At 38.3% G+C, this 20,208-nt stretch overlaps 1 protein-coding gene across 1 annotated transcript; it reads right to left on the bottom strand.

The window, feature by feature from the left end:
* Positions 1-4,558: 4,558 nt before the first annotated feature.
* DUS2 (dihydrouridine synthase 2) lies at positions 4,559-19,797 on the bottom strand. The gene is made up of 15 exons (XM_058813675.1): positions 19,645-19,797; positions 18,686-18,731; positions 17,904-17,995; positions 17,013-17,056; positions 16,294-16,354; positions 15,139-15,186; positions 14,475-14,540; positions 12,715-12,785; positions 12,242-12,328; positions 11,968-12,136; positions 10,892-11,013; positions 8,155-8,298; positions 6,920-7,007; positions 6,215-6,288; positions 4,559-5,020 (listed from the first exon to the last, which is right to left on the bottom strand). The coding sequence occupies exons 1-15, from the start codon at positions 19,765-19,767 to the stop codon at positions 4,783-4,785; spliced, it is 1,473 nt and encodes a 490-aa protein (XP_058669658.1). The 5' UTR covers positions 19,768-19,797; the 3' UTR covers positions 4,559-4,782.
* Between the last annotated feature and the right edge of the window lie 411 nt (positions 19,798-20,208).

The raw sequence follows: 20,208 nt of genomic DNA, 5'->3' as shown, positions 1-20,208 counted from the left end.
GAAAAAAGTATCAGATTTGTAAGACAGTCCTCTTGCAGACAATAATTTTCTAAAAACAGAAAACAGAGACTCTCCCACCACACCAGGGCAAGGGAAAAGTATTTATTTGTTTAACTGATAGACGTCTAACAGCTGATTCACATTAGCTCCTGCAACACAGTTTCATTTGGGAGCTAAGTGAACACAAGTGAGGCATTTTAAGGCTCCTCTCATAAACCTCACTGAGGCTGGAGCTCCTTGGAATATGGGTGACTGAACCAGACTCCCCCAGGAGCTCAGCAGTTCTCCTTAACTGACCTAGACAAGTGGTTTTTAACAATACATGATGCACTCCCTCCTCACCAAAGGCTTGCTTTCCATGTTTAGCTTTTAATGTTTTTCATCACCTTTGTCATCAGCACCTCTGACTCAAAGCCTCAAGCGTCGGCTCCTGCACAGTGGCACAGATGGAACTTAAGCCTCGCAGGCCATCTCATCCTCCTTGACTCAAAGCCTGAATATAAGCAAGTTCCTGTTTAAAAAGTCTACAGCTCTCATTATGTTGAGTTCCTAGGTTTGACTAAAGAATGGCAGTAAAATGCCTTTGTGAATGAAGACTTTTTCCAGCTAACACCTGTGTGGGACCTCTCACAGTCTTGCCAGCTGACGTGTTTGAAAAGCACGTTCTTGTGCGTGTCATAACGGGTAAGGGAAAACCAAACCAAAACAAAACCCGTCCCACCTCCCCCTCCTTCCCCAGCAACCCGAGGCATGCTTATGCTTTGAACTGGAGAGCAGCTGAGCTGACATGTGGCTCACTTGCCAGTTTCTGAAACTGCAGTGCTGGGCAACTCTAGGATTTTGATATTCAGACTCTGTATTTGTACCGCCAACATTTAACCTCACATTCCAGGGCGGGGCTGGGCTCAGAGCCTGGGACATTCCAAAAAGCATTCCAGCCTGCAAGGCCCTGGAGGTAGACCCTCACTGAGTGCATCCACACTAAAGGCTGGCAAAAATATCTCTGCATTCCCATTCACATTGCTAGTAAGCAGAATACAGGGAGGACAAGTTACGGTTCTCCCCATACCCATGGACCACACTTTGGCAGGTATCATTACAAATACTCTCTGCAGCATCATTACCAAGTGAAAAAATACAAATGCTCTTTTGTTGGCTGAGGGTACCCCTGGGACAAAAACCCCTCCAGTTGCTTCACAGAGTTCCACAGGATTAACACTGAAACATTTTCACTAAGCAAATACTTAAAATAGAGCACAGTTTTCATCAGTATTGACCAAGCATTATATTCACACTGCATTAAATGAAAAAAAAAATTCTGAAAAGTGAAGCTAAATATCCTGCAACCCAGCTGTGGTCTCAATTGCCACCCTATGCAAGAATGCTGAAGTGCCATGGCTGGATTGGTAAATACTGCAGAAGATAGTGTATTTTTGTGCCAACAATAAAAATACCTGCCACCTTCTGTTTCTGGAAGGTACAGCAGGGAAGAGAAGCACGGTAGAAACTCAGACAGTAACCAGTTGCTCTTTAAAAGCAACGTGAATGTAAGGATTTCTAAGAGGAAAACACTGGTCACTGAAGTAATTACATTTCCACCAACACTGAGAAAGGATAACTCCATTTATCATGTGTGATCCTATCTGTAGAACTGGTTAGGATGAATTCAATGATCAAAGTCGTCACACATTGGTTGTAACAGTTACAAGGAGTGAAAGTATGTAACAAAGTCATCAAATCACAACATTCTGGCAAGCACATAGATATATATACAAGTGCAACATTTCTTTGGTTCTTCCTGAAACTGATCAAAGGCGTCAAATGTTACACTTTCTAGCCATTTGCCAGAATTACAGCCCTTCTATATTTAGCATTAAAAGCTCATTCCAACAGAGTGACTCCTCACTCTCATTTTCACAGGCTCTGTTTGGCCTATCCATAGATACAGCACAGACAACCCCATTAGTGTGTACAAGCACTGCAGAGAGCTAAGGGGAGTAAGTGTAACATTGGCAACTGTGTAATAATTTCAGGAAGGATTTGAAAACATGAGGTCATTAAAAACAGAAACATCCCCCCCCCCCGCAAGGTTTAGCACCCATTTGATTTAATAAACACACTTTGCAGGCTAGTGTTAACACAGAATTTGTTTCACTCCTAGCAAACTATGCAGCCAGCTTTATCCACCTCTCTCCACCAACCAAACCAAGGCACATATTCTGTAATATAAGATGAGTAGTAAAGCCCCTCCAGGCTGGTATTCATGCTACCTGTATTAAGGTATCTGTCTTCAACTACAGTTACATGTGAATCTTTGACAGCATCCTGCAGAAATCTGCTCAGTGATCAAATGAATCCAGGATTTACACCTCCTCAAGCAGCACAGGAACACCAAGCTCTCAGCACAAACCTGTGCTCTGCATGAATGGAGTCACTGGCTGAAGGAAGCAATATGAAAAGTCTGCACAGGCTGTACCTCACTCAGGAGGCAGGAGGAGGCACATTCACATCACATGACAAAGTACCAGAAATAAAACCCCCAAGGTACAAATACTGTTATGAACACCTTGGCTCCTACATTGAATGATCCTATCTCACTTCTGTAAGAAGTTCAAGTCAGCAGTGACACACTTTCTCCTGAGTAATTTTTTGGGTTTTCTGGGTCAAAAGAGGAATAACATGCTTCTCATGGCTGACTCATCTATTAACTCATCCCAATCCACTGGAACTCCCACTGATCCACAGCAATTGCTGCCATACAAGTCCACCGTGTACTTAGGCAACATCAGCTGTATTACCCAAAGATTCAATTTTCCTTTTAGGCAGACAATGATTACAAGACTAAGCCAGATCCTTCTGTGTGGCAGGACAAGAGGCAATGGGCACAAATTGGAATTCAGGATATTCCATGTAGAAGAAGGAAAAAAACCTCACTTTTGCTTACCTTGAGGATGCTCAAACACTGGAATGAGTTGCCAAGAAAGGTTGTGGAGTCTCAACCCTTGAAGATGTGCAAAACCCAGTTAGACACAGTCCTGAGAAACCTGCCCTAATTCATCCTGCTTTGAGCATGGGGTTTGGATCACACAATCTCCAGAGGTCCTTTCCACACTCAAACATTCCATGATTCTATTACATTAGACCCTGCAAATCACACTGGTAGAAGGACCTAAAAATGACTTTTTCTTTATTATTGTGGCTTCAAATAGTTCTGACAAAAGTAAGATATTCCAGATAGAATTTATAATAGGAAAAGGGCTACTTCTGAAATTTCTGATTAATACTACAAATTTTTTTAGTGCTTCAGAGTAAAATTGTAGCACTAAAATGATGTCAAATATAAACATATTAAAGTGGGTTTACTGTAATGTACAAATTGAACAAGAAAAACTTCTTCCTAAACTGTATAGACTTACTGTCAATTAATCTAAACAGCAAACATTTTAACTTCACAACCCTGAATACTGTCTGATGAGATACTGTTTTTCCTTTTTAAAATAATGGTTTAATGTGGCACTAGCACTTGAGGAAAAGAAGCAAATTTTTACAGAGAAAGATTCTTTATGAGTTACAGCCAAATGAATTATATCTTGTAAATTCTTTATCCAAAGTACTTTAGAGATCATGGCATGATACATCCCCATCATTTTGTTTTCTGACCAGAGCTGATAATCTCACAATCCCTCACACTGTTGAGTGAAACTAAGCCACTGTTTCAATAGACTGTTAACAACAAATCTCTCTGAATTCTTTTGGCATCTTTTTGAGGATTCAGAACTCTAATTTGAATGAGACAAGCTCAGCTGAGCTGTCCTGAATTACACAGGGTCTGTATCCTCTCCGGGCATACAGCATTTACTTACAGTTTACTTTAATAAGAGGTTGTGATGATGAAAACAAAGAAGAGAACATGGGCCTTTGATCAAGACCCCTGTATCTCCAACAGCTGATTGCTGAGACAAACAAGGTCACATTTCAAGAACATACAAGGCCATATTTGGATGGCCATTACTGCAAGTAATCCACTTGTAGACATTTACGAGGACTTTCAAGTTCAAAAGACAAAAAGAACCTTCATTCAACAAAGTCAGTGCTACAAGGCTTGGCTCCAGCTCCTTACTGGAAAGACACAATTGTTAACACCTAAGACCAGAAAAGGAGAGTTAATGGTACTGCCTATTTCTGAAGGTAAAATATAGTAGAAGTTATCACAGAAGAATGTTATTTTAATGCTTGTCTTACAATTTTTAAGTCCTTCTTTCTGCAAAAAAACTTTTTCTTGATACATGAAGGGTATAAACAAAGCTTGCAAAACATGCATGAAACTCAATTGACACAACCATGCCTACTTTGCTACTAATTATTTTCCTACATTGATTTTTCTGATTAACTACACAGTTCCAATACACAGTTAGATTCCTCTGTTTGTGGATGATGTATCAATACATCTCTTACCCGCACACTGTAGACTTATTAAGAATAAAAAAACAAGTAATGAAACCAATGACGAAGTTGCTTTGAAAATAACTGATATTTTAAAAAAGTTTTATTACTGGGATTACCTTCTCCATGTTGTTTAAAATCAAGTTCCTAATTATCATCTGAAAGGCACCATAGGGACAGTGGGTGGTGAACAGTAAACATCTCAGTGGCATCTTTCACAACTGGGAAATGTATCTGTCTCTGAGAGAATCCAAACGAAACGTGAACAGCAAGATATACAAACAGGAGCTCATTTGTAGCTGCATAGGCATGAAACCTCTAATTTCCATTAATTCCATGCTATCGTGGCATCTTCGGCACATTCATGTCAGAAGTGTCTTCAATAAAATTGGCTTTTTTATGGGAAGGCTCAGCAAGCTCCTCTCCATGGTCTCTGTTAATCAGGGGCTCCTGGTCCCCCCTCTTGCGTTTGTTAATCAGGTGATTTTCTCCCTCACAGAGCTTTCCCTCTGGGACACCCAGTGCTCTCAGACAGACAATAGCTGCAGCCTGTTCTGCCAGTTTCTTGGACTTGTCCCTGAAGAGCAAGCACACAGAGCACACGTGAAAGTAGAAACTGAGGTCTCTACACTGCCAAGAGACAATTTCCTGTCTCTGATGCAACATCATGAAACAAACAGCATTTGTCGTCATCTCACAGCAGAAAAACAAACCAGGTCATTTCCAGAAATTATTTCAATCTTGCTAAGTGTCAAGTGTTGATGCATCACTCCTGATGCAATATTCCTAGAAAATCTGTCTCTATCAGGGCTTGTCTCCTGAACACTCTCCATGTCAAAGGTACACAGCCAATGTGTGTTTGCCCCACAGAAAGGTAACTTTTACACATCTGATCACTAAACAAAACTGAGTTATGAAGGATCACTTTTCTTGAAAGAGGCTCAGGCGTAAGTACATTCTCTGTCAGCTGGACAAGTTCATTGATGCTGACAAAAGCAGGAACTGTTCCGCAATAATAAAAATTCTGTCACTTCTGAGAAAGACTGCCCATCACACATTTGTGGAAGTCAGTATTTGAAACCATTTTCTTCTCAAAATTTCATATCAGCTGAGCATAACTTCCTAAAGTCTCTGAACAGGAAGGCTGCAAAGCAGTTGTGTGTGCTTGTCCTGTTTGAAATGTTCAATGCTGAGCTCTAGCTTTGCAGATAAATCAAGATCACCTTAGGTGCAAATGCCTCAAAATCAACTCTGGTATTAATAGATGATTGTATAAAATACCATCAAGAAACTTTAGAGCAGACCTGGGTGGAGCTGCTAATTAACTGTGATCTCCAAGAACTCTGCTTCACTGAATACAGACACTTAGTCCTGACTTCTTATTGGAAAGGATCTGCTGCAGTGGCTGAAGACATAACCTGCTCCAACATTCCCCTCTGCCTCCCTTGGCTTCTTTCTGCACTCATCACATACAGAATGGAACTGGGTCACTTATTTGCTCCCCTTCCAATACAATTTGTGGACTAACACAAAGTGAATTAAAATCTGTAACTGTTTACTTGATTATGCCAGTGCTTACTTCCTCTTGTCACATTCAATTCTCAGAAGTTTTTAATCCTTTCTCCCTCCTAGAAGTAGCTTCAGGAGGTAACTTTCAGTTGAACTTCATCAAAGGCAAATGGAATAAACTAGAATATCCTTTTAATGAAAGTTTTTAAGCAACATTTCAGAAACAAAAATCCAGCTGAAAAACCCATTAAGGATGGCTTACCACAGACTTGATCGGTATTTTCGCTCAGCTACTGTCACTACTGAGCAGAATAATCTATCCAGTGGTCTTTGAACCTGTAGAAAAAAAAGAATTCAAAGGGGTTGTCAAAAACCAGTCATGTAATTTAAATAAGAAACAACATCATCAACATTGCTTCATATTTATAAAGATAAGGATAACAAGTAACATAACTTTAACATTACTCTAATTCACACCACAAATTTCACCATACATATACAACATCAAAAAATTAACAAATTGTCCAAGTTACAAATATTTTTGCTTTACAAAACTAAAAAGTAATCAAATAATGTTGCCAATGTAACCAAACAGGTGCTCCTGTCCCATACAGCTCCTATCTGTAACAGTGTGCAACAGAGAAAACATTCCAAGACTTAATTCTTTACTTCACAGAAGTAGTAAAAGGTGAGTCGTGGGTTTCTATATAATGACCAGAAAGTTACAGCAAAACTTCTTTCACAAATTAATCAAAAGCAGACTGAAGGCCTGACTTTGGATTTTTTATTTTCTAATAAAATAAGCTGCTGTTGCCATATCTGTGTGCATTACCATTTCTGCAGCTGCTTTCTGAAAGAGCTAAACCAGAAAGCTGAAGCAGAATTTCTCACTACCTTGAGTCCTAAAATACTTAATTTCATATACAAGGCAGAGGGAGAGGTTTGAAAGAATTTCTCATTGACTCACAGTTTCATAAACAGGCTGAGGATGCTTTTCTTTCCTGCACCATTCCAGAAGATACATTTTTGGAGTGATCTGTGGTGGATATTCTCGCCTAGACAGAAAAATTTGTTGTCAACAATGGTGCACAAAGTTCTATTTTAAAAAGACAGTGATGTCTTTTGTATTACTTCTACCAATTATTTGAAGTGTAATTTTACAGCTCAAATTATGAAGATGCTTCTTCTTCATTAGAGAACTCAAGTAATAGGTGTGACAAAACATCTAAAATAAAATCTAAAGTTTTCCTGAACATTTACACCCTGTAGTAATACAGCTAGAGAAGACATACTTAGCAGAAAGGAGATTCTAACTATGTGACACAGAAGAGAGATACAGTTTGCTACTGCTTATTATAAGCACCAATTAAACACCAGTAGTAAAAAGGAGAAGCTGCTTTTGTTACGAAGCAGTAATCAAATGAAAAAAAAGGGTAGAAAATGTAGGAATTTATTCAGTTATCAACAAAGAATTACAAACCCTTACATATGGCAGAAAAAAAAACATTTTAAAAAATCTGTATTCAGTTCTCAAGGAGTCAGGAAATATATCCTCTAAATATTAAAGCACTATGACTGCATTTGTGGAAGATTTTGCATATCACACTTGAGCTGTTTGATAGGCCTATTAGCAAAACCAGCAAATATGAGTTTAACATGGAAAGTAACAGCAATTCTACAGGCTTCAGAGATTATAATTAAAAATGATATAAAATAGAATTCAACTCCATGAATTAATTTTTCAAGGAACAGCTTATGAGTGGAACACATTTGGAAGACTTCAGATGAGCGTGTTCTCTGCTTAGAAGAGTATTAAGAAATTTGTTCAGGACTTTTTATAGAAAAATTATGTTTTAGTCAAGTTTCACTAAAAATAACTGAACTCTACATATTTGTAATACACTTTTCTACATGGAGATGTTCTATTTTTAATTTTCTTTTAGAGCACTCAGCACTTTCAAAAATTAAGTGAGAGAATTAAGCCGTCTCGGGAAGCCTGGAACTAGAGAACATCCTACAGCATCCAAATGGCACAGGAAAAGTGGTGATTATGCAATGATGTTCACTTACTGCTTCATAGGAATTCACCCAGTAAGTGCTGTTTTGCAAATCATCATTTTCAAAAAACTGTTAAGACACTGTCAGCTTCACAGTTATTATTCAGAGATGCAAGAGAGTGAAAAATTTGATTTGCACACTTACTTGTCAAATCTAACAGCCATTTTTATTACATCTGGATCTTCTGTTTGGTCATCTTCATCTTGCACCTTGGTTTCTAAAGATGTTTTCTTTGCTTCAAAAATAGCTGTGGTTTCTTCATAGAAGTCACCCATTTCAAAGGCTTCACTATTCAAACAGAATTCCTTTATATTAGAGATCAGTTTATAAATTTTTGAATCACATTATGACAGAGAAAGAAAATGTAGAAATCAATTGTGTTTACAGTACATGTTAAGTGGAAGTGTGGCTGAATTCTGCACAGTGACATTACATTGAACTACAAGTAGGAAAAGGATGTTCTAATTTCCAGCACTACATATGCAATTTGTAGCCTGGAAGGGCAGGGAGAATCAGTCAGAAATACAGGTCCTGCAATGTTCAAGCTATTAGTTCATTAATAACTTGCAGCTGGATAAATCAGCAAACAAACATCTCAGTGTGACTCCTGGTGCATCAACTCCACACGGGCAATACGAGCAAAAAGGAAGAAAAAGAATCTTCTTCTAATTATAGTGATTAAAAATACTATAAGCAATAAACACTATAGCATCCAAACCCCTCAAAATCTCAGATTTTCTGACTTCAGAGTATTATTCACAAGCCCAAATAAAGAGAAGCAGCAACAAGGATTTTAGTCAAAGGCAAAAGCCTCAAACCCTTTTAAATTTCAAACTCATGGCAGGTTGGATCTACTTTGAAAAACTGAGACTATTGATTTTCTACAGATGAAAATGGCAATAAAACCTGCAGCATAAAAGAGACTTTTACTTTTGGCTATGAAGATGCTGGTTGATACAGGACTGCTCAATGACAAAATGGATTTTGCCCACAAAGCCATCTCCAATGCTCCAAGCAAAAAAGCAATGAAGCTGAAAAATACTGACTTATGTGCTTCTAAGGGAAGGCAATTTATTACATACTGCTATGAAAATGTTTTGTGGGAAGAGCAGCAGGCTGCTCTCTTGCATTCAGCACTGAGGTTAAAGCTCAAATGGCTGTAACCCATCCTCACCACCAGGAGACAGCAGAATTATGCACTATAATTGTCTGAAGATAAAGTGGTGCATTTTAAAAACTGAATGTTCCTCAGTTATCTGGACATGAAACAGGTGGTTCAGAACAGGGGTTAAAAGACCAAGTTTGCTGGCAGAAAACAGTTTCATAAATTTCCAAATGGCTCTCTCTGTCCCCCTCTCCTGCACACACATTGCTTTAGCCCATTTTTGAAGTTTTACAAAACCAGAGAGTTTGATTTTGGAAGCCCCTAAAGAATTGTTAGGCATAGCACATAAACCCCATAGTTTTACACTAGATCTCTATCCAGTGTTTATGTGTATGAACTATGACACCTCTAATTACCTGTGTAAAACTGTTACTTACAGTATTTATTTTACATGCTCTGCAATGCTATTCATGCAGCAGAAAACACCACCACCCTCTGGGCTAAGACTTTACTGAAGCTGCAAAAGATTTGAGTTCTAATCTATACTTTATCTTTTTTCCTAAACTCAAAATCTATAATCAAAATAGTCTGTTAGCATACTAAAACAAGTTAAATTCTTTAAGTTGCCAAAGTGAAAAGTAACTTGCAAAGTTTAAATGTTGTTCATAGATTCCATTGCATCTTTAAGAATAATGAAGTCTAGCTCCCTTCATATATGCAATACAAATTCCCTTCATTGTACTGTAATGTAATAATCATGGACAGAATTATTTCTAGAAAGCCAAAATTGGTAAAAGGCAATAAAATGGCAAAAGGATTGCAGGCATTTCCATTTCTCTTGAACAGGAACCAAATGCTGATTAGGGTTTGCTAGAAACCAATACATTATTTTTCAAAATATTTCAAGCTTTCAACATTTCTATCCATTTTCATACACATTAGATATCAAACAGTTTCAGACTGCTCATTTTATAGAAAACAAGGAGACTTCTCCCCTCCCTTCTATCAGAAAGATAATTATAACACACAACATGGATATTACACATGCAAGCTCAGAGCTTTTTGTTCCATTTGAAATGTGTCCAAACCTGAATTCTCCTAATTCAGTGCTAATTCTTTATTCATCTGCCTATTTTATGGTTTCTCTCAAAATTTTTGTTCTTTCATTTCTGTCTCTCCCACTGAGAAATTTCATCCAGTCTGTTTCAGATATGCAGGATGATAAGATTCTTTAAAGCTACTATATGTCCTCAGAAAGATTGCCATTATTCATTAAGGTGTTCCAGAAACGAAAAGCAGCACAAAAAATTACAATTAAGTACCAGGCAACCCTGATGCATGTTTCTGTGTTTCTAAGTGTTCATTTAAAAAAAAATATGTTACAAATATTCCAGTAACGTTACAAACCTCACATGCAAGTGGGAAAGCTAAATCAAATCCTTGGAAGAAGACAAGTTCCACAAAATTTCAGACAAGCTGAAATTTTTCTTAATCGCTTCATGCAAATACTGGATAAATGCTTGTCACTCAGTGAAGCACCACTCAAATGAGTGTGCTGAATATAGAGAGTTTTAGGGCTAAAGATTTAACATCTGAGCATGGAGGAAACCTGAAAAAGTTTACTCTGATATTTCACATCTCCCATCAGGATTTTTGGGGGTTATTTTTGGGGTTTTTGTAACTTCTCCTGACAGTGTGAAATGCCAGGCAGTGCTGGACAGAGAAGTGGTGTGCAAGTTTGACAGAGTACAACTCTTTTCTGAAGTCCATGCTTACCAGATCTCCTGTGTGGACTGTGCAGCATGCAGCTTCTTACCCTGAGTAGTTTCCAACTGTTCTCTTAACATCTGACACAAGCAGTATTTAGTGTTGGTGTAGTGATTGTCATACCTCACTGCCTGATGGAAAGAAACAGAGAATTCAAAACCACACCAAATAAATTTATCTTCTGCACTGCACATGGTGTCTTGATGACTTCCCCAATCATTTTTGAAAGGCAAACCACAGTGCAGTTTCCTCAGTAACAGATTCAACATCACCCATGAATGTGACTATAATCTGATTATTTTGGCATGACTTCACCAACTAAAGTTCAACTGACTCATATACTTCTGAAGAAAGAGTTGACCTGTTTACATCATTGACTAGCAATGCACTGATATTTTAGTAAGTAACTCGTTAATAGCAAGATCAAATTAAAAAAAGAATTTGATTTGATGACATGATTAAAGTTCAGATTTCTGACTAATTCCTTATGACATCATTAAAATTTTGTCTTTTGAATAATGGATAAAACTTTATACATTAGATGACTTGGCTAATGGAACTACAGTACTACAACATAGTAATTTGCCAATTACTTTATTGGCAAATCATTCCCTTTGCTTTCCTACTGCAAATACTTCTTGACTGTGTTTGTGAAAAGTAATTAATTTCTAAAAGTGAATCTAGGAGCAACTGATTATTTAGTAGTCTTTCATCTTTCTGTTCAATGTTGTAAATTCAATATTGTATACTGTATATAATAATCTGCTCAGTTTGTACAACTGTGACTTCAAAAGGGTTGGACTACACATTTTTAGATTTCTTTACATTTTTAGATAGCCTGGTAAACCTCATAAATGTTCCCAAGAAACAAGGGCTAAAAAACATGTTTTCTGCATACAGATTTCTAAACAAAATCAAACAGAGGAAGCAGGGATTGATTTGCAAGGATTGTGTAACATGCACTATGTTAAAATATCCCCAGAACCAAGTCTTTGAAATTAAGAGGAGTTAAGATACTGCAGTAGGATTTGGACTAACAATTCTAAACAATGTTAATTACATGTACGACCTTCATAAAAACATACATATTTGATGTAATCTTGCATGACATCCTTCAAGGGGCAAAACCCCTCTTTTCTGAAGACAGAGGGGTTCCACATGGCAGCACGAGCAATCATGACTGATGAGGCAGCTGTTGCTTTCTGGAAGGTCTCAATGTCTGCATATTCCTTAATGAACTCATGAGATCCTCCACTAAAAATTAACAACACTAATATAATTAATCATGCCTCTTTTTCCTGCACTTGTAAAACTTAAGTACAGGCATCTGACCAGAATGAGCTAATTGGTCCAACTTACTTTGCTATCACTGGAATGGAGACAGCTTCAGATATGGCCTTGATCACATCACAATGGACAGGGTGCTGAGGCCTCTCCTCCTTCTTCCTTTCCAACAGAAAAAAAAATAAGACAAGACCAAAGACTTCCTGTGGAATTTATAGATCTCTAAACCACAGCAGACATGACACAAGGATTATTGGGATATATTTGTTTCAACTTATTTGTTTTATATATTTCATTTTTTAGATACAAAGTATGCAAGATAATTTTAGTTTTATTTGGTCTTGAGAAAAAATATTTAGGAAAAGAGCAGCAAGGAGTTAAATTCCCTAATTACTGACTTGATTTCCTAGAACACCAATTCAGTTAACAGTTGAAATCAGAACCACATATTACATTTAGTGTATAGAGGATACTCATATCAGTCATATCATACTGTGGTACAGTCATCAACAAACTAAAAAAATCTTTCTTGCCTAAAATCAATTTACCTTCCATGGACTGCAATGGCAGCAATGCCAGTTTTCTCTATCCTCTTCACCAGATTGACAGTATCCTCCACCTGAGGGATAAGACAGTTGGACATGATTTTAATTCAAAGCAAAAGGAATAACTATCATGAATAACTACCATGTGACATTGTACAAACAAATGCTGGAAGTCTTCTTTTATCAAGAGTGATGTGATTCCTGCCTTTCATCAATAACATAACATGTACAAACATTTAATACATACTTCAATTAAAAACCTACATGCTATGGCAGAAAAAAAGAATGCATTTTCAATGCTTCCTTAAACCTAGAGATGATAAACTTTCTCAAACCAGGTAACACAATACTCTGTAGCAGGAGAATATTTTCCAAAGGTTTTCAGACTGTCAATTGAAAATGACTGGAACATTTGATGTTCCAGTCCTCTCTAATGACTACTCTGTAAATTGTATTTTACAGAGTCCTCTCTAATGACTACTCTGTAAATTGTAATTAAAATGCTTTTCAGTCAGAGGATGCCTTCTGAAATCAACCTAACATGCAATCACACAACTATAAATATTCCTCTCAGATGTGTCTTAAAAATGTTAACCAGCATCTAAAATATTCTAAGGATATTCTTACATGCCCAGTATATCTTCAAAGGGGGAAAATCCTCTTAAAAAGCAGAAATAAAATTTTCACACTGCTGCACTAGCCTGTCTTATGCATCTTTAGGGAAAGGGAGAATGAAAAAAAAGGCAAATTTTCCTTTCAAAAGCTGAAGGAATATCTGTGGCTCATCCCAAAGATATCAGATTCAGTCTGAAAACTGCAACATGTCCCAGCTGGCAGGGATGCAGAGACAGAAGCTCACCTGTTGTTCTGAGGGATGACATTATCCAAAACCAGCTTGAAACAAAAAGGAGGAGGCTCTGGGATAAAGGTGCCAGTTCTTTAATTTATTACTTCAGAACCAAAATGATCTGAGACTGGGTTACTGATTCTTTTCACACAAGCTTCAATTGTTTATCCCAACACATAAATGACGTCTGAACAAAGCTGGCTCAGGTAGAGTTCATCCATCTACTGAAATATCTGTTTAGGTCATATGCAGTCATTATATCTGGGAAGTAATTAAATACCCAATTGCTAAATTGTAATTAAATACTCAATTGCTAAATAATCAGTCTTTAAAAGAGAAGGTACTCCAAAAGGTACAATCTTTTGGAGGTTTAAAAATATGTAGAGAATACATCTTAAAAAAAAAAAAAAAAGCAGTAAGGAAGCTACATCAGCTGTAAAAAAATTCTGGAAAAAGATCCTGAAAAAGACAGACCCCATAACTTCATTGGCTGTTCTAATTACAAGAACAAGAAAACAGTATAGAAGAAAAATTAGTCTAAAAGAACAGAAAACAATTATCTATTGGTCACCCCATGTGAAAAACAGGAACTAACAGCATCTAGTGGCTGCTTGAGAGTGCTGTCCTACACCCTCTGGAACCTCTATGACATAAAAATGACTCAGTTGAGAAATTTAGAGGACAAAAGCCTCTGTGCTCTTGCCTATCACAGAAACTGACAAGGCCACAGTCACAGTCTCTGTGCACCTGCAGGTCAGATTTAGGCTGGGACAGTATCCCAAACAGAAATTGTAAGTTCCAAGTGCTATTTCACAGCAACAGTGTACAGTGAAACATACTAGAACAACATATATTCTAACTGATAGCAAATCAGAGCAGTAACAGCTGAACAATTCAGAACAATTTATGCTCTTACTGAGGGCAAAATGCGGATTTTGCAGGTTATTGGTTTACAAATTCCTTTAACAAGGGTGGTCAATATCTGAAAAAAAAAAAAAAGGAAGACAAAAATCTGATCACAACAGTGGAATCACTAAAACTCTCCTCCTTTCTCTCTTGAAAATAAATTTGAATAATGTAACACTGTTTACTATACCCCTATAAAGAATCTTACATAGACAGACATATACAATCTGTAACTGAATATACAATTTTATCCAGTAGGTACATAAGACTACTTATAGTCTAAGACATTTTTACTGCCATTTCTTTGTTGATTTGAACTGGATTTTTAGAGAGCAATTAACTGCTGCTGGAGTTTCAACCCTGCTTTTAATATGGTGTGACCAGTGAACTCTGATTTCAAAAAACATGCATAGACATGTAAAACTCACAAATACTGCACTACACTGAAAGTTTTCAAACTGAAAAAAGCCCAAAAGTACAGTTTCATAGTCCACATAATGACAAGGAGAACTAAATCAAGAATATTTATCTATCACCTTAACTCCAGTGTCCTAAACTGAGTATTCCACTCAAGCAATCACAAATTTGTTGTTTATTAACTCATTCCTGCTGCCAGTAGAGCACAGTGCACAATTCTTCCCAAGGCACCTCCAGCCCTACCAGGTGATACTTACAGACTCTATTTTGTCAGGATCAGACAGCAGTGCTGCTCCCATACCTCCCTGGGAAAACAGAGAGAAGCTGTTACCCACTAGGCAAACACATTTTTCAACTCAATTGTTTTGCCTAAATAGCAAATAGAAAAAAAGCAGACCACAACAAAAGCACAATATCATATTAAGGAAAAAATGGCAAAATTTAAAATACAGAAGCATTACTGAACACCGTGGTGCTACATTTCTTAGACCTGTATCAGAATAATTAAGCAATAATTCAGGGATCACCTTGCTCTCATCACTTTAGGGAGCAGACAGGATTTCAGGAAGCTATTTTTAGCAAACATAATCATCCACTTTCCCATTTTTCATCCATAAAATAATTATGAACAATTTAATATTTTAGCTGCTCTTCCCACTGTTTCATCTGCATACATAGATGCAGAGGCCAATAACTTTTTTGTACAAATTTTTTTGACCCAGAACTATTATTGGAGAATAACCACTCACCAGCAGTTGTACTCCTGCTATTTCACCCTAGTACAAGATGGATATTTGGTGTTTTGTTCTTAATTACAGCTCTGTGGAGCATTTGACATCAAAATGGAGTGCCATGGTTCAACTTATTGATCCTTTATCTCTACATCAAGTAGCTTAACAGTCCTAACAATCAGTTTGACTGCTCTGCTCTAGTCACAGATACAGGACTAATTTAGAACTGCAGGTACTTTATTACAAAACAAACAAACCAGGTTTTAAGTGACCCATTGTACTCTCATTTAAAACTGACTAAGAATTGAATTCAGCATTACTAAGCTGTGACTACTTTTTGCTATCTATTTGCTCAGATGACAAACTGTGATTTCAAATTTTATTAAGGCTAGGTGGAACTTATTTCACTCACCCAACAAATTAATGACTTCAGAAAAATACTAAAAAATCCTAACCACTTTATTTTATCTAGCCTTTAAGGATTTTCTAGCAGCCTATGTTATTTTACTGTACTAGGGCCATGACACCTTCCAGAGTGTTCTGTTTACTACAAACAATTAAATTTAATTTTTCTCTTAATCAAAATTTTACTGCTTGAATTTGAAAACCAGACCATGTACTCCACACTCCATATCTCTAAGACAGAAAAGGCTCATTTAAGAGTAATCAAAATCCCCTTGCCTTAGTAGAATATTCTTTTGGGCATCCCATGTTGATATCAATACCAGCCACATCACTCTCTCTGAAAGAGAAGGAAAAATCAAAATATTTTTTAGCATATTAGAACAAGAATCAAGAAACAGACATCTTGCCACATAATTTGTTCCACCATCATAAAGGCTTAAATGAGAACTTAAGGTAAATTTGAACTTCTGAATTTTTAGCTTCTCACTTATTTAAGTTAAATATATAAATCTTAATGATGGTCTGAAGATCAGACTCTTCACAGGTTTCAATAACCAGTGCTGTGCAGAAGCTGCAGATACTCATCTTAAATACCTTCTATGTACTTAATCCTATATAAAGTATATCCACCACTAAATTCATCACTATAGTAACCCCTATTGAAACTTCCATCTATTTAAATGGAGGCTTAAAACCACCTTTTTAAGAGCCATTTTTGGTTTCTGCACAATACATTACTGCAGGCTTTAAACCACAAACAGTAAGGGACATTTTCAGGTGTACTGGTCTTGCAGCAATACCCAGGGTTCATACTGGAGAGATCAAGGACACACTTGCACTAGCAAGAAGCTATCCCAGCACAGAATTCATACAGCTGAACTTTTCCTGGATCTATCAAGAGCTATCATAAAAAACCTGTCTTCTACAATAATTCCTCTGCACAAAAAATCCCAGACAAACCCAAGGTGAGAAGGGGTTGAGGGAAGATGACTTACACAAGTTTAGCTACTGCCAGGGCTCTTTCAGCATCTGCTGAACCCTGTTGGTAAAAGAAGAGGATTTATAATTACAAAATATCATCAAATTAATAACAAAACAAGGTGCTTACTTGCACATGTGTACAACTATATTTGTTCTGAACATTCAGTACAGACAGAGACCCACTCAGGGGCACACTGGATATTTCAAACATTTACCTACAGGACATAGTGGAGTCAGCCACTGGATGATAAAAGGTGATACAAAAAAGCATCCAAAGATGTCTATCTGCCCTCTTCACCTACAGCAATATTAAATGTTCTTAGCCCCTCAGCAACAGATATCTATTTTAATGTTCTTAAAAAGCTCCACTAATAACAATTCTACAGACTCTACAAGCAACTTATTTGAGGGCTACATTACCACTGAAAAGGGTCTTTTCAGTATCTAATGCAGTCCACTCATGCTTCCCCCTCCCTCCAAGGCCATCATCTCTTGTCTACACAGAGTGGTCTCTAAGAGCAAATTACTGTCATTTTCTTTTCAGCAAAGAGACTCTTTAACCCATTTGTGCAAAGCCAATGCAATCATTAATCCTCTCTTATCTATACTAAACAATGCTGCCTTTTTCAGTCTTTCCAGTGACACTGTTCACAGGACAGTGAAAAACTTCAATGTGTGATCAGACATCAGCACAATTTATATCCACATCCATAAGTTCAGAAATATCTAAGATACCCCTTACAAAACCAAGCTGCTGAGGAGCACAGAGGTTATCTTAATCACCTCTTAGGAGAACTTACAATGCAGAATCTTGGTTTGTACCAACAGCTCAGAAATTCTGCAGCACCTTTGGTGTGAAGCCACCTCATTTAATTATGTTGGTAGAAGAGTCTCTAGTTTCTTACCATTTGGAAGACAACACGCTCTCTCTCCCTTTCACAAGTTCTGAAAACAACTCTGTCATTAGGTGCAACAAAGTCCACTGTTTCAAGTACTTCTGTATGAAATGAGAAACAGATAAAAATTCTGTACAAATGCTACAAATGCAAAAATTAAAAAAAGTCACATGACCATGTCATTTGTATATAAATGAAATGCCATCAAAGGCATGTGATGTTCCTTGAAAAGTATCAAAGCCCAATGATGACTCAGCCAGAATGAACAGTACTATTTTGGGGAAGGGGCAGGAGGGGAGAGGAGATTTGTAGTGAACTTCTGTTTCCCACCAGGGACACTGCAAATAACTGTCTCTATGCCACTCAGACAGGGCCAGGTCCCAAAGGTACCTTTTTAAGAACTTGCAGTGACAATCATGTTATTCCAAATCCAGCCCATGGACTTCAAGTTAATAAATGAATGATAAACAGTGATGTTTGTATGTGTTGCTTGAGACTAAAAGGTGTGTATATTATCATGTCACAAACAGCTAACATTTAAAAAGACATGTAATTGGAAACTGTCTCTACTGCAGTCCAAACAAACTGGAAGTTGAAAACTAGAGCAGCTGACAGGTCTAAGGCAGCACTTCAAAACCTTACTGTAAGCCCCTAGACACAATTCAGTGAGATGGTAAGTACTGATACATCACTATAATCACTAGAAAAATGCTTCAGAGAAATAATTACCCTTTCTCTTAAATAGAAAAGAGACTTCTTACAGGTATTATCAAAAGAAATGCCATACTTACCATTTACAACCCTCTTACACTGCAGCATCTTTATGTCAATCAGCTCCTGAGTAGAAAGGATAAAAAAATCTCAGTGAGTTGAATTGTTTCAGCTAGTCAGCTCTAAACAATTGCCCATTTTATTAAGTAATTATCTAGAGAGACCAACTTCGCTGAGCAACCTCTCCCAGTACCTCAGCACCCTCTGGTTAAAGAACTTTTTACTAATATCTAATCTAAAGCTGTCCTCTCTTTAGTTTAAAACTATTACCCCATGTCCTATCGCTATCTGTCCTTGTAAAATGTTCCTCTCTCTCCCTTTTAAAAAGCTCCCTTTAAGCACTGGAAGGGCTCAACGAGGTCTCCTCAGAGCGTTCTCTTCCCCAGAGAGAACAATCCCAACTCTCTCAGCCTGTGTTTGTAGGAGAGGTGCTCCAGCACTCTGATCAGCACTGTGGCCTCTCTGGATCTACTCTAACAGGTCCACATAGTTCTTGTGCTGAGGACCCCACACCTCAGTTTCAGGCAGCCTTAAAAAAAAGTGTTTAAGAAACAAGGAGAGCAATGCTATATAGGAGTGAAATACATGGAGACACAGCAGAACTAACCAGATGAGACATGAAGTCAGTCTTCAAAGTTGCTTCAAAGTTCTGACTCTACTGAAACAAAATGCAAAACAAAACCCCAAAAAACCCAACACCCTACCCCCCTCAAATGCAAATAAAAGTACAACTTGAGGAAATTATTATGATGTTTTGTCTAAATTACGTGAAGTTACTGAACAGTCTATAAATATGGATTTGCCATAAGTTGAGAATGGCTCTGAGACATGCCTCAAGACAAAGAGATTCTTCTTTCCTCATTTTTAATTGAAAACTATGTGTAAAAAGAACAAGTCATACAATAAAAAACGTCCATTTGTACTTTCCTTAATAACAATGTTGTCAGATAAAACCGCCTCATTAGCTCCTTCTCCATACCTCACAGTACACGATATCGGCACCGTAGTCCAGAGCAAGCAGCCGCATGGGGAGCGTCCCCACTCGCACCATTGGAGCCAGGATCTTCTTTCCCCTGAAGCACAGCGGTGCGTTCACCGTCATTCCCGTTGCTGTACCACCTGAAAGAGAGAGCCCAGGGGCACCGTCACGGAGTGTCATTTCCCACCCGCAAACACAGGCGTGTCCTTTCCTGGGAAGGGGCGGTGGGAGCCCCGCCAGGGGTGAGGGGCTCGCCGGGCAGCGGGGACCGGGCTCACCCAGCCTGAGGACACCGGGGGCTGCTCCCCGCCCCACGGGCTCCTTCCCGAGCGAGGGTCCCCGCGCCGCCCCTGCCGGAGCCCCTCAGGGCCGCGACTGCTCCCGCGGTGGCGGCGTGGGGAACGCTCTCAGCCGGCGGCGAAAAAAGGCGAATGAAGGGAGCGGCAGCGCCGGCCGCACTCACCCTCCTCGCGTGGCTCCGCCGCGGCTCCGCGGGGCGGGGAGAGCCGGGGCCAGCGCCTGTTTCAGGCGTCATCGGGCAGCGCCGCCGCCCCACGTGCGGAC

Source organism: Ammospiza caudacuta, chromosome 13 (genome assembly GCF_027887145.1).
Source record: "Ammospiza caudacuta isolate bAmmCau1 chromosome 13, bAmmCau1.pri, whole genome shotgun sequence".
NCBI classification, from domain to species: domain Eukaryota; kingdom Metazoa; phylum Chordata; class Aves; order Passeriformes; family Passerellidae; genus Ammospiza; species Ammospiza caudacuta.
This window is presented reverse-complemented; position numbering and strand designations above follow the sequence as displayed.